The sequence below is a fragment of the Salvelinus sp. IW2-2015 genome, linkage group LG18, assembly GCF_002910315.2.
Source record: "Salvelinus sp. IW2-2015 linkage group LG18, ASM291031v2, whole genome shotgun sequence".
NCBI lineage: Eukaryota > Metazoa > Chordata > Actinopteri > Salmoniformes > Salmonidae > Salvelinus > Salvelinus sp. IW2-2015.
Genome location: NC_036858.1, coordinates 8,461,584 through 8,484,667, shown reverse-complemented (window position 1 = coordinate 8,484,667; position 23,084 = coordinate 8,461,584). Strand labels below are relative to the sequence as shown.

The 23,084-nt window shown below is 42.4% G+C and overlaps 1 protein-coding gene across 1 annotated transcript in view; it reads left to right on the top strand.

The window, feature by feature from the left end:
* Window positions 1-22,847, top strand: part of LOC111977323 (ras-related protein Rab-26) — a 181,365-nt gene extending 158,518 nt beyond the window's left edge. Inside the window, 5 exon segments of the mRNA XM_024006699.3 lie at window positions 14,511-14,576; window positions 14,865-14,921; window positions 20,982-21,058; window positions 21,265-21,308; window positions 21,311-22,847. Of these exon segments, the coding sequence (XP_023862467.3) occupies window positions 14,511-14,576; window positions 14,865-14,921; window positions 20,982-21,058; window positions 21,265-21,308; window positions 21,311-21,366 (300 nt within the window). The 3' untranslated portion in view covers window positions 21,367-22,847.
* Window positions 22,848-23,084: the final 237 nt, after the last annotated feature.

The window sequence follows — 23,084 nt, the reverse complement described above, 5'->3', positions numbered from 1 at the left end:
AGTAAACAAAGAGAGATAAGCATATTCAAAAATGCAGGCGCAACACAAAACGCAGAAATAAAAATATAATTCATGCCTTACCTTTGACGAGCAACTGTTGTTGGCACTCCAATATGTCCCATAAAACATCACAAATGGTCCTTTTGTTCGATTAATTCCGTCGATATATATCCAAAATTTATTTGGCACGTTTGATCCAGAAAAACACAGGTTCCAACTTGCTCAAACGTGACGACAAAATATCTCAAAGGTTACCTGTAAACTTTGCCAAAGAATCTCAAACTCCTTTTGTAATACAACTTTAGGTATTTTTTAACGTTAATAATCGATACAATTGAAGACGGGATGATCTGTGTTCAATACAGGATTAAAACGAAATGTAGCATGCTTTCTGTTAATTGAAGCGCATGTCCAGGACACCTGGAGTGACTCTCGTTCAAGATGGCCGTATTTCTTCATTCACAAAGGATAAACCTCAACCTATTTCTCAATACTGTTGACATCCAGTGGAAGCGCGTAGGAACTGCAAGCAATTCTCTTAGAAATCTGGTTTCCCAATGAAACCTAATTGAAAAGACAGTGACCTCAAAAAAATAATCTGAATGGTTTGTCCTCGGGGTTTCGCCTGCTAAATAAGTTATGTTATACTCACAGACATGATTCAAACAGTTTTAGAAACTTCAGAGTGTTTCCTATCCAAACCTACTAATAATATGCATATCTTATCTCCTGGGGATGAGTAGCTGGCAGTTGAATTTGGGTATGCTTTTCATCCAAATGTGAAAATGCTGCCCCCTACCCTAGAGAAGTTAAGAAGGAAAGGAATTAAACAAATTAATTCCAGGTGACTACCTCTGCTGCGGCAGGTAGCCTAGTGGTTAGAGCGTTGGTAACCGAAAGGTTGCTAGATTGAATCCCCGAGCTGACAAGGTAAAGACCTGTTGTTCTGCCCCTGAACAAGGCTGTTAACCCACTGTTCCTAGGCCGTCATTGTAAATAAGAATTTGTTCTTAACTGACTTGCCTAGTTAAATAAAGGTTAAATAAATAAAACAAATTAAAAAAGACCTCATGAAGCTGGTTGAGAGATTGCCAAGAGTGTGCAAAGCTGTCATCAAGGCAAAGGGTGGCTACTTTGAAGAATCTCAAATATATTTTGATTTGTTTAACACATATGTGTTATTTCATAGTGTTGATATCTTCACTATTATTCTACAATGTAGGAAATAGTAAACATAAAGAAAAACCCTTGAATGAGTAGGTGTATCCAAATTTTTGACTGGTACTGTATATATCTCACACACACACACACACACACACAGAGTTGTTGCCCAGAACTATAGAAATATCTTTTACAGTGTCTGCAGTTGAATCACTCAAGAATGTATATTTGGGATCACAGTGATTCCTGGTGCCTTGCAGATTTCACCAGCATATCACTGCAGATCTTATTTTTAATGCCCTGTTAAGGACATCAGTCCAACCAATAGCACTTGTTTTCAGTCGACAGACCTCCAGTGGTTGACCAATGAGGACCTTAGTTTCCAGTTTATTTACTACCTATAACATATTCATGCATTATACAGTACATAAAGTATGTTGGATATGTAATGGCTCCCACTTTCCCCCTCCCTTTAAACTTCTGATATTATTCCAGTCACATTCCTCTCCTTGAAATTCAGTTCACAGTTTCAGCTCTTGTGTTTTCTGTATTTTCCTCCTCAAAGACATGTTTAAGGAAACGTGCAATATTTATCATTACTCGTGAGTTTTTGACACAAACCTGCACAGCCAGTTAATTGGATCCTAACTTGGGTTGTTGGTTCAGTAAGGTATACCTAATACGTTTGTGTGTGTTTTTGCGAAAGTGTGCTTGTGTGAATGCAGGAATTCTTACAGAAAAACACCAGATTTACTCTAGTTCTGTGAGAGCGAGCAGCACAAATCCTCCCCTTGCTCTCTGCTCTCCCGTCAGCTGGAAAAGCTCTTTAATGAGAATGAGAAGCCGTCCCACCCTGCATCTGGCCTTGACTCTCATTAAGTACAGACCCATTAGGTACAGCACCATGTACTATCTCTCTCCTTCAATCTCTCTCTCTCTCTCTCTCCTTTTCTCCCCATCTCTCTCCCTCTTTCCACATTTATTTCAGATTTCAGATTCAGATAAGCTTTATTAGAATGAATGACAAACCCACTGTTGCTAAAGCGAAGTGAGATAATGACATCAACAATAACAGTAAAAAAAAGTATATATATATATATACACTACATGAGCAAAACTATGTGGACACCTGCTGATCGAACATCTCATTCCAAAATCATGGGCATTAATATGGAGTAGGTCTCCCCCTTTGCTGCTGTAACAGCCTCTACTCTTCTGGGAAGGCGTTCTACTAGATGATGGAACATTGCTGCAGGGACTGAATTCCATTCAGCCACAAGAGCATTAGTGAGGTCGGGCACTGATGTTGGGCGATTAGGCCTGACTCGCAGTCGGTGTTCCAATTCATCCAAATGTGTTCGATGGGGTTGATGTCAGGGCACACAATCGTCTATAATGTCATTGTATTCTGCAGTGTTAAAATTTCCCTTCACTGAAACTAAGGGGCCTAGCCTGAACCATGAAAAACAGCCCCAGACCATTATTCCTCCTCCACCAAAYCTTACAGTTGGCACTATGCATTCGGGCAGGTAGCATCCGCCAAACCTAGATTTGTCCATCTGACTGCTAGATGGTGAAGCATGACTCATCTCTCCAGTGAACGCGTTTCCACTACTCCAGAGTCCAATGGTGGCGAGCTTTACACCACTCTAGCTGACGCTTGGCATTGTGCATGGTGGTCTTAGGCTTGTGTGCGGCTGCTCGGCTATAGAAACCCATTTCATGAAGCTCCCGGCGAACAGTTATTTTGCTGACGTTGTTTCCAGAGGCAGTTTGGGACTATATAGTGAGTGTTGCAATTGAGGACAGATGATTTTTACGAGGTACGCGCTTCAGCACTCAGCGGTCCCGTTCTGTGAGCTTGTGTGGCCTACCACTTCGCAGCTGAGCGATTGTTGCTCCTAGACGTTTCCACTTCACAATAACAGCACTTACAGCTGACCGGGGCAGCTCTAGCAGGGCAGAGATTTGACGAACTGACTTGTTGGAAAGGTGGCAGCCTATGACGGTGTCACCTTGAAAGTCACTGAGCTCTTCAGTAAGGCCATTCAAACCGCTCGCCCACACGACGCCATACACGTGGTCTGCGGTTGTGAGGCTGGTTGGACTGGACATACTGCCAAATTCTCTAAAATGACGTTCGATGCAGCTTATGGTAGAGAAATGAACATTAAATTCTCTGGCAACAGCTCTGGTGGACATTCCTGCAGTCAGCATRCCAATTGCACGCTCCCTCAACTTGAGACATCTGTGACATTGTGTTTTGTGACAAAACTGCCCATTTTAAAGTGTCATTTTTTTTGTCCCCAGCATAAGGTGCACCTGTGTAATGATTATGCTGTTTAATCAGCTTTTTGACAAGCCACAACTGTCAGGTGGATGGATTTTCTTGGCAAATGAGAAATACTCACTAACTTATGAAACATTTCTGGGATGTTTTATTTCAACTCATGAAACATGAGACCAACACTTTACATGTTGCATTTATATTTTTGTTCAGTGTATATAAATATTCCAATTTATTTTTAAATGTATAGAAATAAAATAAATACAAATATTAATATGAATGTGATCATCTAAACAGCATGTTTCTTTGATAAGTATAGAAAMGGTAAAGAAATGAACATGAGATTATGCAGTGCATACGTGTAGCAATATTAAATAAGCACAATGAGATACAATGACATCATCTATGGAATGTGGGTGTGCATGCAGGTGTCAGTAGTGTGTGTGTGTGGTGTTGTGTGTGTGTGTGTGTGTGTGTGTGTGTGTGTGTGTGTGTGTGTGTGTGTGTTGTGTTGTGTGTGTGTGTGTGTGCGTGTGCGGTATGTCCAGTGCCTTCGGAATGTATTCTGACCCTTTGACTTTTCCACATTTTGTTAGGTTACAGCCTTATACTAAAATTGATATAATTGTTTTTTCCCTCATCAATCTACACACAATACCCCATACTGACCAAGCAAAAGCAGGTTTTTAGACATTTTTGGAAATATATATATATATTTTTTATSACATTTACATAAGTATTCAGACCCTTTACTCAGTATTTTGTTGAAGCACCTTTGGCAGCGATTACAGCCTCGAGTCTTGGGTATGATGCTACAAGCTTGGCACACCTGTATTTGGGGAGTTTCTACCATTCTCTGCAGATCATCTCAAGCTCTGTTGGATGGGTGGATGGGGAGCATCGCTGCACAACTATTTTCAGGTCTCTCTAGAGATGTTCGATCGGGTTCAAGTCCGGGCTCTGGCTGGGCCACTCGAGGACATTCAGAGACTTGTCCCGAAGCCACTCCTGCGTTATCTTGGCTGTGTGCTTAGGGTCATTGTCCTGTTGGAAGGTGAACCAGTCTGAGGTCCTGAGCGCTTTGGAGTAGGTTTTCATCAAGGATCTTTCTGTAGTTTGCTCCGTTCATCTTTGCCGTGATCCTGACAAGTCTCCCAGTACCTCCTAGTATCTGTAAATTGGTATAGAATTAGCTTGATCCCTTCTGTTGAAGATGCTTGGACCTTCTTTTTTGATATTTTCAGTGGTAATGTTAACCTTTCTGGCGCAGGCATTCCGCTAACGACCACCTCGACAACATCCGGTGAAATTGCAGAGCGCCAAATTCAAAATACAGAAATAGTCATAATAAACATTCATAAAAAATACAAGTGTTATACATCGGCTTAAATATTAACTTCTTGTTAATCCAGCTGCTTTGTCAGATTTCAGAAATGCTTTACGGCGAAAGCATACCATGCGATTATCTGTGGACAGCGCCCCGCTTACAAAAGCATACAAACATTTTACAACCAAGTACAGGAATTACAAAGGTGAGAAATAGCGACAAAATTAATCACTTACCTTTGAAGATCTTCGTATGGTTGCAGTCACAAGAGTCCCAGCTACACAATAAATGTTTGTTTTGTTCGATAAAGTCCCTATTTATATACCAAAAACGTTGTTTTGTTTGCGCGTTTTGGTCAGTAATCCACTGGCTCCAAGGCTGTCAAAACATGCAGACGAATACATCCTAATAGTACGGGTAAAGTTCGTCGAAACATGTCAAATGATGTTTATAATTAATCCTCAGGTTGTCAATTGTCTAAATAATCGATAATATTTCAACCGGACAATAGCGTATTCAATAGAAAGGAAAAACAACGAAGGGTGTGAAATCGGTCACGCGCGCAAACCAGCTCAGCATTCTTCCTCAGTCCACTGAAAGAAAGGTCTCATTCTAATTCATTTTTAAGAAAACAAGCCTGAAACAATGTCTAAAGACTGTTGACATCTAGTGGAAGCCATAGGAACTGCAATCTGGGTCCTAACCATTTAGATACTCTATAGGCATTCAATTGAAAACTACCCACATCAAAAAATCCCACTTCCTGGTTGGGTTTTTCTCAGGTTTTTGCCTGCCATACTCACAGGCATCATTCAAACAGTTTTAGAAACTTCAGAGTGGTTTCTATCCAAATCTACTAATAATATGCATATCTTCGCTTCTGGGCCTGAGTAGCAGGCAGTTTACTCTGGGCACCTTATTCATCCAAGCTACTCAATACTGCCCCCCAGCCATAAGAAGTTAAAGACCTGGAGAATAAACCCTCCTCCTCACAGCTGTCCATGTCCCTTAATGTGGATGATGTGGTTGTTACTGACAAGAAGCACATGGCTGAGCTCTTTAATCACCACTTCATTAAGTCAGGATTCCTATTTGACTCAGCCATGCCTCCTTGCCCGTCCAACATATCCTCATCTCCCACCCTTCTAATGCGACTATCCCCGATGCTACTCCCCCTTTTTCCCTTGCCCTGCTACACAGTTTCTCCCTGCAGGCAGTCACTGAGTCCGAGGTGCTAAAGGAGCTACTTAAACTTGACCACAAAAAAACATCTGGGTCAGATGGTTTAGACCCTTTCTTCTTTAAGGTTGCTGCCTCTATCATCACCAAGCCTATCCCCAACCTTTTTAACCTGTCTCTCCTTTCTGTGGAGGTTCCCATTGCTTGGAAGGCAGCCACGGTTCAACCTTTATTTAAAGGGGGAGATCAAGCTGATCCTAACTGTTATAGGCCAATTTTTATTTTGCCCTGTTTATCAAAAGTGTTGGAAAAACTTGTCAATAATCAACTGACTGGCTTTGTTGATGTCTGTAGTATTCTTTCGGGTATGCAATCTGGTTTCCGCTCAGGTTATRGATGTGTCACTGCAACCTTAAAGGTCCTCAATGATGTCACCATTGCCCTTGATTCTAAGCAATATTGTGTTKCTATTTTTATTGACTTGGCCAAAGCTTTTGATACAGTAGACCATTCCGTTCTTTTGGGCCAGCTAAGGAGTATTGGTGTCTATAAGTGGTCTTTGGGCTGGTTTGCTAACTACCTCTCAAAGAGTGCGGTGTATTAAGTCAGAAAATCTGCTGTCTCAGCCACTGCCTGTCACCAAGGGAGTACTCCAAAGCTCGATCCTAGGCCCCACAGTCTTGTCAATTTACATCAACAACATAGCTCAGGCAGTAGGAAGCTCTCTCATCCATTTATATGTAGATGATACATTCTTATAATCAGCTGGCCCYTCCCCGGATTTTGTGTTAAATGCTCTACAACAAACCTTTCTTAGTGTCCAACAAGCTTTCTCTACCCTTAACCTTGTTCTGAACACCTCCAAAACAAAGGTGATGAGGTTTGGTGAGAAGAATGCACCTCCTCCCACAGGTGTTATTACTACAGTGCCTCTGAGGGTTTAGAGCTTGAGGTAGTCACCTCGTACAAGTACTTGGGAGTATAGCTAGACGGTGCACTGTCCTTCTCTCAGCACATATCAAAGCTGCAGGCTAAAGTTAAATTTAGACTTGGTTTCCTCTATCGTAATCGCTCCTCTTTCACCCCAGCTGCCAAACTAACCCTGATTCAGTTGACCGTCCTACCCATGCTAGATTATGGAGACATAATTTATAGATCGACAGGTAAGGGTGCTCTCGAGTGGCTAGACGTTCTTTACCATTCGGCCATCAGATTTGCCACCCAGGCTGCTTATAGGACACATCACTGCACTCTATACTCCTCTGTAAACTGGTCATCTCTGTATACCCATCGCAAGACCCACTGGTTGATGCTTATTTATAAAACCCTATTAGGCCTCACTCCCCCTATCTTACATATTTACTGCAGCCCTCATCCTCCACATACAACACCCGTTCTGCCAGTCACATTCTGTTAAAGGTCCCCAAAGCACACACATCCCTGGGTCACTCCTCTTTTCAGTTCGCTGCAGCTTGCGACTGGAACGAGCTGCAACAAACACTCAAACTGGACAGTTTTATCTCCATCTCTTCATTCAAAGACTCAGTCATGGACACTCTTACTGACAGTTGTGGCTGCGTTGTGTGATGTATTGTTGTCTCTACCTTCTTGCCCTCTGTGCTGTTGTCTGTGCCCAATAATGTTTGTACCATGTTTTGTGCTGCTGCCATGTTGTGTTGTCATGTGTTGCTGCCTTGCTATGCTGTTTTAGGTCTCTCTTTATGTAGTGTTGTGTTGTCTCTCTTGTTGTGATGTGTGTTTTGTCCTATATTTATATTGTATTTATTTTGCCTATTGGTAGGCCGTCATTGTAAATAATAATTTGTTCTTAACTGACTTGCCTAATTAAATAAAGGTTAAATATTTTTTATAAACCTGCCGCTGAAAAACATCCCCACAGTATGATGCTGCCACCACCATGCTTCACCGTAGGGATGGTGCCAGCTTTCCTCCAGACGTGACTCTTGGCATTCAGGCCAAAGAGTTCAATCTTGGTTTCATCAGACCAGAGAATCTTGTTTCTCATGGTTTGAGAGTCCTTTAGGTGCATTTTGCAAACTCCAAGTGGGATGTTGTGTGCTTTTCACTGAGGTGTGGCTTCCATCTGCTCACTCTACCATGGTGGAGTGGTGCAGAGATGGTTGTCCTTCTGGAAGGTTCTCCCATCTCCCAACTCTGGAGCTCTGTCAGAGTGACCATTGGGTTCTTGATCACCTCCCTGACCAAGGCCCTTWTCCCCCGATTACTCAGTTTGGCCGGGCGGCCAGCTCTAGGACATGCACTGCCAACTGTGGGACCTTATATAGACAGATGTGCGCCTTTCCAAATCATGTCCAATCAATTGTATTTTTCACAGGTGGACTCCAATCAAGTTGTAGAAACATCTCAAGGATGATCAATGGAAACAGGATGCACCTGAGCTCAATTTAGAATCTCATAGCAAATGGTCTGAATACTTATGTAAATAAGGTATTTCTGTTGTTATTTTTTAATACATTTGCAAAAATTTGTGAAACCTATTTTCGATTTGTCATTCTGGGGTATTGTGTATAGATTGATGAAGAGTTTTTTTTAAATTGAATACATTTTAGAATAAGACTGTAAAGTAACAAAATGTGGAAAGAGTAAAGGGATCTGAATACTTTATGAAAGCACTGTATGTTGCACTGTGAAATTGTGAAAATTATGATAATGCCCTTTTAGTGTAAAAGCTATTTGAAAAGATCGCCTTAAATTTCAGACTCTTTTGGTGGAATGCAGTTTTGGCCTTYCATGGTGACATCCCCATGCGGTAAATTAGTTAATAGACCAATAAGAAAGAGAGTTCCAAACCTCTGCCAATAACAGCACATTTTCAGTTTTCCCCTCCCTGCTCAGAACACTCCCAGACAGTCCTGGCAAARTTCTTGCTTGATACATTTCCCTTTGCTAAGAAGCTTATATATTTTTTGTTGACCATTTGAATTGAAAACKATCAAATATTGTTCCTTTGTTATTTAGAATCCCTGCTCTCTCTCTCTTTATCACCCACCCTCTCTCTTTCTCTCTCTTCCTCTCCCTCCTCCCCCTTACCCCTCGATGACCGTGGTAACCTTGGTTTGATGCTTGTGTAGAGGAGAGAGACGCTCCAGGCGAGAGGTAGAGCTGGCTTGCTTATTCATCCATCCATGGTCTCATCACAGTGATAGGATAGTGGCTACTAAGGAGTGAGATGGAAGACAGAGATACAGTATACTTTCAAATATAGTTTTGGGTTATTTTCGTTTGTTACTTTCTGTTAATTAAAGCTACACGCAAGCGTGCACGTGGACACACGCAAGCACTTACTCAGACACTCTGCGATAGATGTGGTCACAATCTCTAAACACAAGCAACCCTCCCTCCCAGCACTGATCACTCTGCCACAGATCTACAGTAGACCTAATGGAAAGTAATTACCATAACTGACAATATGTCTCATTATGTGGGTTAATGAAAAACACTCATGTAGACCAGCACCCTGTGATAAGATAAGAGWACGCTGCTGTCATTAGCAGGAGTTTCACATGGAGCTCTGCTCTAACAGGTAGAGAAGGAGACAGCACAGCAGGACAAATGGCTAGCTCATGTGTTCACTCACTTCTTTTCTCATCTCCCTCTCCCTCTATTCAGCCTCCTGCCATCAAAACTAATCACAGGAACAGTGTCACAGAGCGTGTCCCATAAGCCTCTACTGCTTTCAGGTGTGCCCGAGGCTCCCAATCAGATCGTAGGAAGACCGCTGGCGTTAAGTGCTGAGGAACGAGGGATATGAAGCACGGATGATTGGAGCTGCCTTAGATGAGAGAGACAGAGTAGAGGGAGAGAAAGCAAGATGGAGAGTGAGAGAGTACATAGAAGAGAGAGAAGAGATGGAGTGGACCATCCKAATGGAGTGGACCATCCTAATGCACAGATAATGAAATGATAGAGAGGGACGTGTGTAAACAGAGGGATTCATAGAAAGAGTAATGGTGGCGTGTTTGACTGGTTTCCTTCATGAAATCTGTCATGGTTCCCCAGAGACGCTAACCTCTATTTAACCAGAAGAGTTAAAAGGGCGGCCAGGGACCACTAACCTGTTTTTAAAATAAGACATATTATGGGGGAGGAGAAAGGAAGATGCTAGTAGTGCACTACTCAAACTGAGACCAGGGGTGACAACTGTTTTTTCAAACAGCCCTATTTTTACCTCTTTCTTGTCAGCATGCACCTTTTATATAGCCATTGCTTTTGTCGGGAAGGAGAAAGAGACATTTAACATTGACCCTGTTGTSGCAACTGTTGTCAAGGTAACCTGACAGCTGCATATTCTAAATTCCTCTTGTTTAAATTCAGACCTTCCACTACTTTCATTTCTTCACATTCATTAGCAATTAGCCTCCCATGTGTCACAGCCCTCTAAGGCACTGCATCGCAGTGCTAGAGGTGTCACTACAGACCCAGGTTCGATCACGGGAGTATCACAACCAGCCGTGATCGGGAGTCCCATAGATCGGCGCACAATTGGCCCTGCATCGTCTGGGTTACGGGAGGGTTTGKCCAGGGGGCTTTACAAGTTGGCCGTCATTGTAAATAAGAATTTGTTCTTAACTGACTTGCCTAGTTAAATAAAGGTTAAATAAAATAAAATAAATTAAAATGAGGATGCGTTCCTAAATTCACTCGGTTAGCATACATAGTGACGCGGTTAGCATACATAGTGACGCGGTTAGCATACATAGTGACGCGGTTAGCATTCATAGTGACGCGGTTAGCATACATAGTGGCGCGGTTAGCATACATAGTGACGCGGTTAGCATACATAGTGACGCGGTTAGCATACATAGTGACGCGGTTAGCATACATCCCCATGCCGTGATCACAGTTAACACACATAGGGTCTATATTGTAGAGTTAGAATTAATATAATGGAAGATAACAGAATAAAATACAACAGATATTTTGAGTGTCACAAATGGGTGGAACCTCTGTCATATAACAATGAAGTTGTTTTTTTAACAGAGCCTATGTCATAATTTTTGTTGCTATAGAGGCAGTAAAATCTGCTCCGTCCGATCATGTAAAGAAATAACAAATCTGACCTGGATGAATCTCTGTAGGATGATTTCAGAAAGTAGCTTTTTTGATCCACGTTGGATGTGATCACACCGTCGTGCACTTTCTCTTCTTTGAAACTCCCCAACATTTATTTTGGCTGAAGACAGATAGGCTACATGCAATTTGTATGCATATTCACCCATCATTTGTTAGTTAAATATAAGGTCCTTTACATATTAACGTGTCAGAAAGTAGCCCATCACTTTTTCCAACTGATCTGTGGATAGCACCTGCTAAATTCAGGGCATCAATGTTGTTGAGAAAAGTTGCAACACTTGTGTAGTTATCGATGTCTAATGTTATATCTTTCAAAAACTGCACGGTAGAAAGGACTATCAACACATACTGAACAGCTCACGTTATAGACAGAAGCAAGCTACATGGCAGACCAATCCAAACTCATCTCCCGGCATGTCCAGCCCATCCATTATCTCAGACAATCATGGCTAGCGGGAAGGTTCCTGGCTTTTTCCGTGGCTAAACTAACTAGACTCGTAATTTAACAATTGTATTATTTTTTTTCAAGAGCCAGGCTTGACGTTAATTATTTTAACCAATGACCAAGTGAGGGGGAACTGACATACTTCCAGTGGAGAGCAATTGAACGTCGAGCTTGTAATAGACTGAGGTCAACCATTTTCTTCTCTCTCCTATGTAAAGTGATATTCCCTGGGTAAAGATTTAGGATGCAAAGTTTAGGGATTGGAGATATTGGAGTGGAGGTATAGTGCAGTACTGAGCTCCAAAACGGTTGTATCTCAGCACATTCCCACAGGCAATGATACAACGTTCAAAAATGCGTGTTACATTTAACACACAGGTCTGGGATATTACGGTCACATTTGTGGAGCTTAAAAGCAATAATCTCAGGTGGGTGTTTATTGTCTGTATCTAAGCTCTAGAGCATATCATACCCCCTCTGTTGAAATATCTTCCTGAATATCTTATATCCACTGAAGTCTCTTACTATCAGAGCTGTCTTTATGAGTAGCGACCATTCACCCATAACACATATTAACAGAAAGCGTTTCTAAAGTGGTCAAAGAAAGGTGTAGACCTTTCCGTAAAATGCTTACTTACAAGCCCTTAACCAACAGTGCAGTTCAAGAAGCGTTAAGAAAATATTTAGCAAATAAACTAAAGTAAAAAATATATAATAATAATAATAAAAAGTAACACAATAGCATAACAATAATGAGGACATATACAGGAGTTAGTGTGCGGGGGTACAGGTTAGTTGAGGTAATTTGTACATGTAGGTAGGGGTAAAAGGACTATGCATAGATAATAAACAGCAAGTAGCTGCAGTGTACAAAACAAATGGAGTGTGTGTGTGGGGGGGGGGGGGGGTCAATGTAATAGTCCGGTGGCCAGTTGATTAATTGTTCAGCAGTCTTTTGGCTTGGGAGTAGAAGCTGTTAAGGAGACTTTTGGTCCTAGACTTGGCGCTCCGGTACCGCTTGCCGTGTGTAAAGCGTCTGTGTGTAGCTGGTGCAGAGGAGTCAGGCGCAGGACAGCATAGATGAGTAATGAAAGTAATTTTACTCAATCTTACAAAATACATGAAGAAAATACTAAGCCCACACATAGGACCGAAATACATCAAACAATCACTCACAAACAAACATGGGGGAACAGAGGGTTGAATAATGAACAAGTAATTGGAGAATTGAAACCAAGTGTGTAAGACAAAGACAAAACAAATGGAAAATGAAAAGTGGGTCGGCGATGGCTAGAAGGCCGGTGACGTCGACCGCCGAACGCCGCCCGAACAAGGACAGGGACCGACTTCGGTGGAAGTCGTGACACCGTGCGGTAGCGGAGAAAACAGTCTATGACTTGGGTGACTGGAGTCTCTGACAATTTTATGGGCTTTCCTCTTCACATAATCCAAGAGGGTTTAATTTTCCCTAGTCCAGAGTGGTGGTAAACTTCACAGCGGCAACACAACTAGGAAGAAGATTCATGTATGCCACGGATGAACACCTCGGCTTGAGAGGGAGATGCGAACTCGTGTGACCATCCATTGTAAGTCAGACGTAGTTTAGCTGAGAAAGCTATTCCATAGGCAATGTTGACCTGAGCTGGCGTGTGACCCCGTCGTAACCTTTTCTTTTTCGGTGCAGGTTTTATTTAACCTATATTTAACTAGGCAAGTCAGTTAAGAACAAATTCTTATTTACAATGACAGCCTACCCCGGCCAAACCCTCCCCTAACCCGGACGACTCTGTGCAAATTGTGCACCCCCTATGGGACTCCCGATCACGGCCGGTTGTGATACAGCCCGGGATTGAACCAGGGTCTATGGTGACGCCTCTAGCACCGAGATGTAGTGCCTTAGACTGCTGCGCCACTCAGATAGGTCAGGGAAGAACATGATCTCTTGGTCCCTGTGCATCACCTTGCCCATAGCCCTGGCTTTCCGCATCACTCTGACTTTGTCTTGAAAGTTGAGAAACATCATGATAAGGACTCAAGGAGAGAGGTGGTTTCTCAGGCTTGTATGAGCCAGAAGCCAATGGGCTCTTTCAATGCGCAGTTGTCYGGCCCCAATGCCTCGGGAAGCCAACTCTCGAGAAATGCAACTGCGTCACCATTTTCCACTTTTTCAGGTAGATTAACCAGTCTCAAATTAGACTACCTGTGTAGATTGTCGAGCGAGCTTAGTTTTGAAGTAAGGTCCGCCATATGTTTTTCCAAACTTTTCGGTCGGTATTTTGACAGTGACGACAGTATCTTCCACCATGCTAATGCGTTCCCCTGCTTCGTCCAAGCATGTGGAGTAGGCTTGAAGGTCACGTTCACTAATCCCTGTTAGGACACCTTCGAGTTTGGTGGAAAAGTCCTCCCTCCCAAAACCCCTTGGTTCTGCTTCTGGTTTAGGTCGTCTACATCGTTGGTAGCCATGTCGGACTCGTGGTGTGAGGAGCTTGCAGGGCTAACTGTGTTAGTAGAGCTGGCTGAATTAGCAGGGCTAACTGGCTTAGCCTGGACCACATTGTCGATGCAAGATGTTCTTCTTGTTTTAGGAGGACTATGTTTAAGTCGATTCATCAAGGATGTAGATACGCCTGAAATTGTCCAAGACAATTGCTGTTCGTGTTACGAGGATATAAAAGAAGAGATGAAAAGAAGTTTAGCCGAAATTGTCAGGAGAGCACTAAAAACGAATCCGCTCAGTTCAATGCCATAACCACGCCCATTTTATTAGTATTTACGGATGGAATACACGTTTGTTATTAAGGCACATGATAGTTGACATGTTCCGGGAAGGCATTTCTGACAACAACAAAAAATCTGTTTACATTCAAATGCCCCTCCTGTGAAGCAGTGATGTGCAACATACGCCTAGTTTCCTGAAACGAGTCACATATCTCACTCTCTCTCATTACTTCTCTCTTTGTCTGTCTGCACCCTCTCTCTATACCTCTCTCCAGGCATGGCTGACAGAGATCCATGAGTATGCTCAGCAGGACGTGGTGCTAATGCTGCTGGGGAACAAGGTCAGCCCCCCCCCCACTGAAAGGACGGACGGACGAATGAACGGACGAATGGATGGATGAATGGATAATAAGTACATTACTATGAATTGAGAGAGAGAAAGAACGAGGTAGATATTGATGGATGGATGATGAGTGCATTACTATCAATGGAGAGAGCGCGAAAGGAGGTAGATATATGTGTCTCTGCAGAAAATAAAGGGGAGGATGCTGTTAGGGTGAGTAGAGGATGAAACAGAGAATAGATGAAAGGAGAGAATGTTTTCAGGAGATGTTTGTGATCTCTTACAGGCTGATGCAACACACGAGAGAGTGGTGAAGAGAGAGGAGGGAGAGAAACTGGCCAAGGTGAGCTGTTAGGAGAGAAAATACACAAAAACTCAATCACWCAGTATTGACCCTTTTGATGTCTAGGTTTCGATCTATTTTAGTCTGCATAGACAGGTGACAGTCCGGGTGTGTCTTGATCTCTACTTATTTATTCATAGGTGCACCTTCTGCTGTTATTGTTCAGAGTCTTTTTTTCTCTCTTCTTTTTTTACCCAATTTCATGGTATCCAATTGGTAGTTACAGTCTTGTCTCATTGCTGCAACTCCCGTACGGACTYGGGAGAGGCGAAGGTCAAGAGCCATGCGTCCTCCAAAACACAACCCAACCAAGCCGCACTGCTTCTTGACATAATGTCCACTTAACCCGGATGCCAGCCGCACCAATGTGTGCCAGCCGCACCATACACCTGACGACTGTGTCAGTGTGCACTGTGCCCGGCCCACCACAGGAGTCGCTAGTGTGAGATGGGACATGGACTTCCCTGCCGGCCAAACCCTCCTATAACCCGGACAACGCTGGGCCAATTGTGCGCCACCCCATGGGTCTCCTGGTCGCGGCCGGCTGTGACAGAGCCTGGACTCGAACCCAGAATCTCTAGTGGCACAGCTAGCACTGCGATGCAGTGCCTTAGACCACTGCGTCACTCGGGAGGCCTTGTTTGGAGTCTTTGAAGTGAGTTCGCAAAATAAATTTTTCACATCGGTACGCTCTGAGTTCATAGGCGTGTAACAGTAAATTACTGTGCATGGCTGTAAGGGAAACGGACGTCAGATACCCTTGTTATTGTCAGACTGTGTAATAATAACGTAAAAAATTCCCTACAAAACTCTCTTGCACACACACACAGTAAAACTCCTCTGTCACGCACGCACACAGGCACACATCAGGGTTTCTGTTAGGAAAATGTGGCACCGGACAAGGTGASTGGGAAGATTTTAATTTACCGGCCATTTAAGAAATTTACTAGACCCATATGCATTGAGTGCATAACACATTAGTGCATCCACCCACGGTGTTCAGAATGACAGAAATCATATTTAGATTATGGTAATGCATCTTACCAGAACATGTGACTCATGTAATGAGAAAGCCAATAAACCGTCATTTTCAAACATTTGCCAAAATGAAATTAGCAGGAAAACAGTGTTCTAAACAGCACACCTGGGAAACCACCATTCTAAACAGCGGACCTGGGAAACCACCATTCTAAACAGCGGACACTGGGAAACACCATTCTAAACAGCACACCTGGGAAAACCACGCATTGCTAAACAGCGGACCTGGGAAACCACCATCTAAACAGCGGACCTGGGGAAAACACCATCCACCACCTAAACCATTCGAACAGCGGACCTGGGAAAACACGAGACCGGAACCCATTTCTAAACACACAACCTGGGAAACCCACCATTCTACAGCACACCTGGGAAACCACCATTTAAACAGCACCCTGGGAAACCACCATTCTAAACAGCGGACCTGGGAAATCACCATTGCTAAACAGCACCACACCTGGGGAAACACCATTCTTAAACAGCACACTGGGAAAACCCATTCTAAACAGCACAGCCTGGGAAACCCCCCTTCTAACAGCACCTTTGGGAAACCACCATTCTAAACAGCACACCCTGGGAAACCACCATTCCTAAACGCACACCTGGGGAAACCACCATTCTAAACAGCACACCTGGGAAACCACCATTCTAAACAGCACACCTGGGAAACCACCATTCTAAACAGCACCTGGGAAACCACCATTCTAAACAGCGGACCTGGAAAACCACCATTCTAAAAGCGGACCTGGGAAAACACCATTCTAAAACAGAGCACCTGGGAAACACCATTTCTAAACAGAGCAGCTGGAAAAACACCATTCTAAACAGCGGACCTGGGAAACACCATTCTTACAGAGACCTGGGAAAACCCTTCTAAAAGCACACCTGGGAAAAACACATTCTAAACAGAGCACCTGGGAAAACACCATTCATAACAGCGCACCTGGGAACCACCCTTTCTAACAGAGACCTGGGAAACCACCATTTCTAAACAGCACACCTGGGAAAACATCATTCTAAACAGAGCACCTGGGGAAAACACCATTCTAAACAGAGCAACCTGGGAAACACCATTCTAAAAGACGCACCTGGGAAAACACCATTCGAACAGCGCACCTGGGAAAACACCATTCTAACAGCACACCTGGGAAACCACCATTCTAAACAGTGGCCTGGGGACACACCATTCTTAACAGCGCACCTGGGAAAACACCATTCTAACACGAGCACTGGGAAACATCCATTCTAACAGAAGCCCTGGAAAACACCATTCTAAACAGCACATATGCAGTTCACATTGCGGCAGAGATATAAAATCTCTGTTACAAACTTAACGAAAGAGGGGGAATCTAAAGATTGAGTCACAATACCTCTAGGATGGGTTGATAATTACTCTAGAAGAATATGGATTGTGCTTTGGCTTCTGGACAACTAAGAAAGTTTGATATGAAAACAAATAAAAAAGGAGGAATATGGCATACGGGTGGGGGTCAAGAGGAAAGTAAATGGAAATACATTTGCCAACATTAATTATTCCTCCTGTCATATACAGAAACATATGAAATCATTCAAAATGCTTCACCAGAAAGCATGACACGAGAAATCAAGGACTAACTTCTTTTAAAAATTAGCTGTGGAGTTGTTTGAAATCACAAGCTTGTAGGCTATGCCTATTTGGGTAAGCCTCGCAATACTTAGCTATGAATTTTAAATGTTTGACGACAAGAATGAAGGGGAGGGGTGTGTGGCAAAGATTTTGGGGCGAGTCCTCTCAAGAATGGTCAGCTGGTCTCCCGCCAAATTCTTGCCACATCTTTTATTTTTCAATTATTTTTTTATTTACGCTTTATTTAACCAGGTAGGCTACGTTTGAAAAACAGTTCTCATTTACAACTGACGACCTGGGCCAGCATAAAGCAAGCAGCTTTCGACACATACAACAACACAGAGTTACACATGGAATAAACAAACATACAGTCAATAATACAGTAGAAAAAGTCTATATACCGTATGTGCCAAGGGAGTTAAGGCAATAAATAGGCCATAGTAGCGAAGTAATTACAATATAGCAATTAAACACTGGAATGGTGATGTGCAGAAGATGAATGTGCAAGTAGAGATACTGGGATGCAAAGGAGCAAGATGAATAAATAAATACAGTATGGGGATGAGGTAGATAGATGGGCAGTTTACAGATGGGCTATGTACAGGTGCAGTGATCTGTGAGCTGCTCTGTGAGGGAGATATGAGTCTCCAGCTTCAGTGATTTTTGCAGTTCGTTCCAGTCATTGGCAGCAGAGAACTTGAAGGAAAGGCGACCAAATTAGGAATTGGCTTTGGGTGTGACCAGTGAAATATACCTGCTGGAGCGCGTGCTACGAGTGGGTGCTGCTATGGTGACCAGTGAGCTGAGATAAGGTGGGGCTTTACCTAGCAGAGACTTGTAGATAACCTGTAGCCAGTGGGTTTTGCGATGAGTATGAAGCGAGGGCCAACCAACGAGAGCGTACAGGTCTCAGTGGTGGGTAGTATATGGGGCTTTGGTGACAAAACAGATGGCACTGTGATAGACTGCATCCAATTTGTTGAGTAGAGTGTTGGAGGCTATTTTATAGATGACATCGCCGAAGTCGAGGATCAGCAGGATGGTCAGTTTTACGAGGGTATGTTTGGCAGCAAGAGTGAAGGATGCTTTGTTGCGATATAGGAAGGCGATTCTAGATTTAATTTTGGATTGGAGATGCTTAATGTGAGTCTGGAAGGAGAGTTTACAGTCTAACCAGACACCTAGGTATTTGTAGTTGTCCACGTATTCTAAGTCAGAGCCGTCCAGAGTAGTGATGCTGGACATTCATTGTTTCCTTGCGTGAGTTGTTTTCCCATTGATGTTAGATTTTGATCAATTCCCCATTACATATGTCACAGGTAGTAAATGTACTGTTAATCCCTGTAATTTAGTTACATACATTTCTATCAATGCATTTATTAATTACAGTAATTTACCGTTCTCATTCTTGGAGTGGAAACATATATATATATAAGTAACTCTGGGTCTTCCATTCCTGTGGCGGTCCTCATGAGAGACAGTTTCATCATAGCGCTTGATGGTTTTTGTGACTGCACTTGAAGAAACTTTCAAAGTTCATGAAATTTTACGCATTGACAAACCTTCATGTCTTAAAGTAATGATGGACTGTAATTTCTCTTTGCTTATTTGAGCTGTTCTTGCATTAATATGGACTTGGTCTTTTACCAAATAGGGCTATCTTCTGTATACACACSCCTACCTTGTCACAACACAACTGATTGGCTCAAATGCATTAAGAAGGAAAGAAATTCCACAATTAACTTTTAACAAGGCACATCTGTTAATTGAAATACATTCCAGGTGACTACCTCATGAAGCTGGTTGAGAGAATGCCAAGAGTGTGCAAAGCTGTCATCAAGGCAAAAGGTGGATACTTTGAAGAATCTCAAATATAAAATCTATTTTGATTTGTTTAACCCTTTTTTTGGTTACTACATGATTCCATATGTGTTATTTTCATAGTTTTGATGTCTTCACTATTATTCTACAATGTAGAAAATGTAAAAAATAAAGAAAAACCCTTGAATCAGTAGGTGTGTCCAAACTTTTGACTGGTACTGTATGTTCGTAAACATACCATTAAAAAGTACCATAGTGATTGAGTGTCCATATAGCTATAATATTTGCTTTGCCTCCATGGTAAACCTCCAATTGTTCTGCACTGTTCCACCCGCTAAACCCATCCACCATCCAAATTGGGTTGTCATTCTAGTGACCGGCAGACCACCCCGTTCTCCCGGATCCAGGGCCCGAGAGACCGGGACACATACTTCGAAAAGAGCACACAGTGTCACCCACAGAACAGAAGCAGATCAACCGCCAAAAGCATCCAATGCCCTCACCTCGTTTTGTATCATATATAGGTCTAAAAAATACATTACATATTTAAAAAATGTGCGTATCTTAATTTCACAATGAACAAATAAAATGCATAATAATGTAGGCAGTTCATGCAAAGGATTGTTATCTATTCCCAGGATTGCCATTTACAAAAATGACATTTTTGGCAAGCAATTATTATTATAGCAAACAATTATTGTGATTCATCATATAGTGTCCCTAACATCATTACCCCATAGCAACAGATGTTGGGGACACACACACACACACACACACACACACACACACACACACACACACACACACACACACACACACACACACACACACACACACCACACACACACACACACACACACACCACACACACACACACACACACACACACACACACACACTTGACCCCTTTCCCACAAACAACCACAAGCTCAGTTGTTTAACAGTTGTTCCATCCCTGAGCCCAACTCAAGAAAGGACTTGATGTGTGAATGCATATGCAGTTGTAGCTGTTTGAGAAAGCATGCAGAATTTAGCAAGAATTTGCAAAAAATGGGAGCTTTGATGAACCATTATCAGTCCTATCTGATGGAGATCAGATACACCCTTTCCCTGAAACACACACACGGGCCACAATCATTTGCCCCTTTCTGATTGTCCAAGTGTGACCCCCCTCCCCATTGGTTACTGCAGCTAGCTAGTGTTGCCAGCACTGCCACTACCTGGGTGGGGGCAACCCACCGGAATCCCCACCACCGGCTAGGTACAAGGTTCTCATTAGCAGCTTTGAGAAATTCCTTGTATATTATCCTCACCCATCAGGGGGCTTTGGCTTTGTAGACCAACCCTGGCAGGCAGGCTCAGAGTGGAAACATTGTTTTCAGAGTTCACAACCTGCTGCACTTGTAACGGAAATTATGCAAATTAATCATAGAACGATATTTCCATGCAATGGGATTTTTTTGTGGGGGGGGGGGTCAGCAACAGTTTTATTTATCGGCTTTCACAATATTGCATACACACACACAAAACACACACAAACACACCAGGTACTTAATACACTAAAACTTGGTGGACTCTCACTCTACCCTGTGCAGGAGTTTGGTGTGCCCTTCATGGAGACCAGTGCTAAATCTGGCCTGAACGTGGAGCTGGCATTTACAGCTGTGGCCAGGTGAGTAGGATGTTTACCACTGCTGTGTTTCTTAGAGATGACATGTCAATCAATGCCTTTTGTTTTGTCATACATGTGATTTCAAAATAAACACAGAATCAAAATAAACCTATGCAGTAAAATATGCTGAAACGAGATTGAATCTCCCCGTCCTTTTCTTCTTTCTTCATTGCTTTCTCTGCCTTTGTTTTTCTCTTTTCTCTCAGAGAGCTGAAGCACAGGTCACTGAAGGAGCCTGATGAACCAAAATTCAGCTTGAAGACTATGTCAACAAGGAGATGAAGACTGCTGGCTGCTGCCGCACATAAACCTGTTCTTTCTCTCTGTGGTGTGTGTGGTGTGTGTGTGTGTGTGTGTGTGTGTGTGTGTGTGTGTGTGTGTGTGTGTGTGTGTGTGTGTGTGTGTGTGTGTGTGTGTGTGTGTGTGTTTGTGTGTGTGTGTGTAGCCTATTGGCTATGAGTCTGTCTGGTGTGTGTGTATATGTCTACCGGTGTATAAAGTGTGTGTCTCTGTTTCCTTTTCCCCATGTGTGTGTGTGATACGTTTTTAACAGTGGTGGTTGTGTATGTGTGTGTATGGTGTACGAGTGAATTCATAATGCGTTATCTTCTGCCCCCTACTGTATGATAAAATGATGACAGTTTCAGTGCATAGGTTCAGTAAGAATCACAGTCTATTAGTCTATCAAACTCATTCAGTAAAGACCACCAAAGTAGACATCAAACAGCAACATGTCAAAGTACACCCACTAGATTAAGGTGGAGCATTTCAAGTTACAGTACCTCTGTGTCATCTTACACATTCTCTGATGATTTCTCTTCCTGGTGATATTTTGTGTACTCATCCAAGTCCCCCACCCAACTGCAGAACTCTCCTGACCCACCTCTTCTTGCAGCTGTGAATGTATCTAAACTGTCCCCATTTGTACCCCTTTGCTCTATCCTCGTTGGAATTCCTCGTTTGGATCCATCGTTCATGATCCATTGGAGTCCTTCTGTGCAATATTACTAAGAAAGTATGTGGTGTATATATTTTAAATGAAATATATAATCTGGAGCTTTATAGTTTGCATTACTTATAAATGGTTGTCCTGTTGAGGCCAAATGGAACATGGTGTCAAGTGATGTAGAAAATCAAGAGATTGTCAAGTAGCAGAACAAGAAACCGTGGGCTGTTTATACAATTCAAAATGTGCATTGAAGCAAGATAATATCAATATGGATCTTTGTAATCTATAACACTCTATGGAAGGGTTTGTTCAAATGTTTAAATGTTGTTTATGTGTTTCTGTACAGGGTGTCCAACATCATGTTATTGATATTCTGGAGGCAAAACATCTGTCCTGTATTTTAATACAGTATTGTTCAGTATACCTACCTTGACTTTATTTCCGAAATGCTACAATTGTATCTATATCATTCTTGTCAGAACCGTGGTATTTTGAAGAGATGCACTCCGCAAATCTGACCTTCGTATCGATTTACAACACTTTTTAATTCAGTGGATTCATCATTCTGGATGTATAAAGAGAAATGTATGTAATTGCCTAATGTAAATGATATTGAGTTTCATACTGTTTTTTGTTCATGTTTAACCGAAGTACTATAATGCCCAATGAAAGAATATTGCTGGAATATTGAATAATGTACAGAGGACAGCAAATCGTTCAATGTTTTGATTATAGAAAAGAGTGTAAACCTACTGTACTTCTATAATCCACTCAGACACAGTAAGTACATTTTTTTAAATGTAACTTCAGTACTCACAATAAAGTTTAAGATGCACAGTAGTGAATGATATGATCTTGATTTCCTCAGATCTGAGTCCAATCCATGCATGAGTCCACAGCACCACCATCTGGTCACAKTAGGTCAGTTCAAGTCAGTCTAGGAACGTTCTTTCCATTATCAAGCGAGCGCTGAAGACACACACCCAAATGGTTGACAAGGACGGCAGTCCATTTATTCAGCTCTTTATACAGTATTGAGTTGAAATTAAATGATGTTCACCTTTAAAAAACAGATTC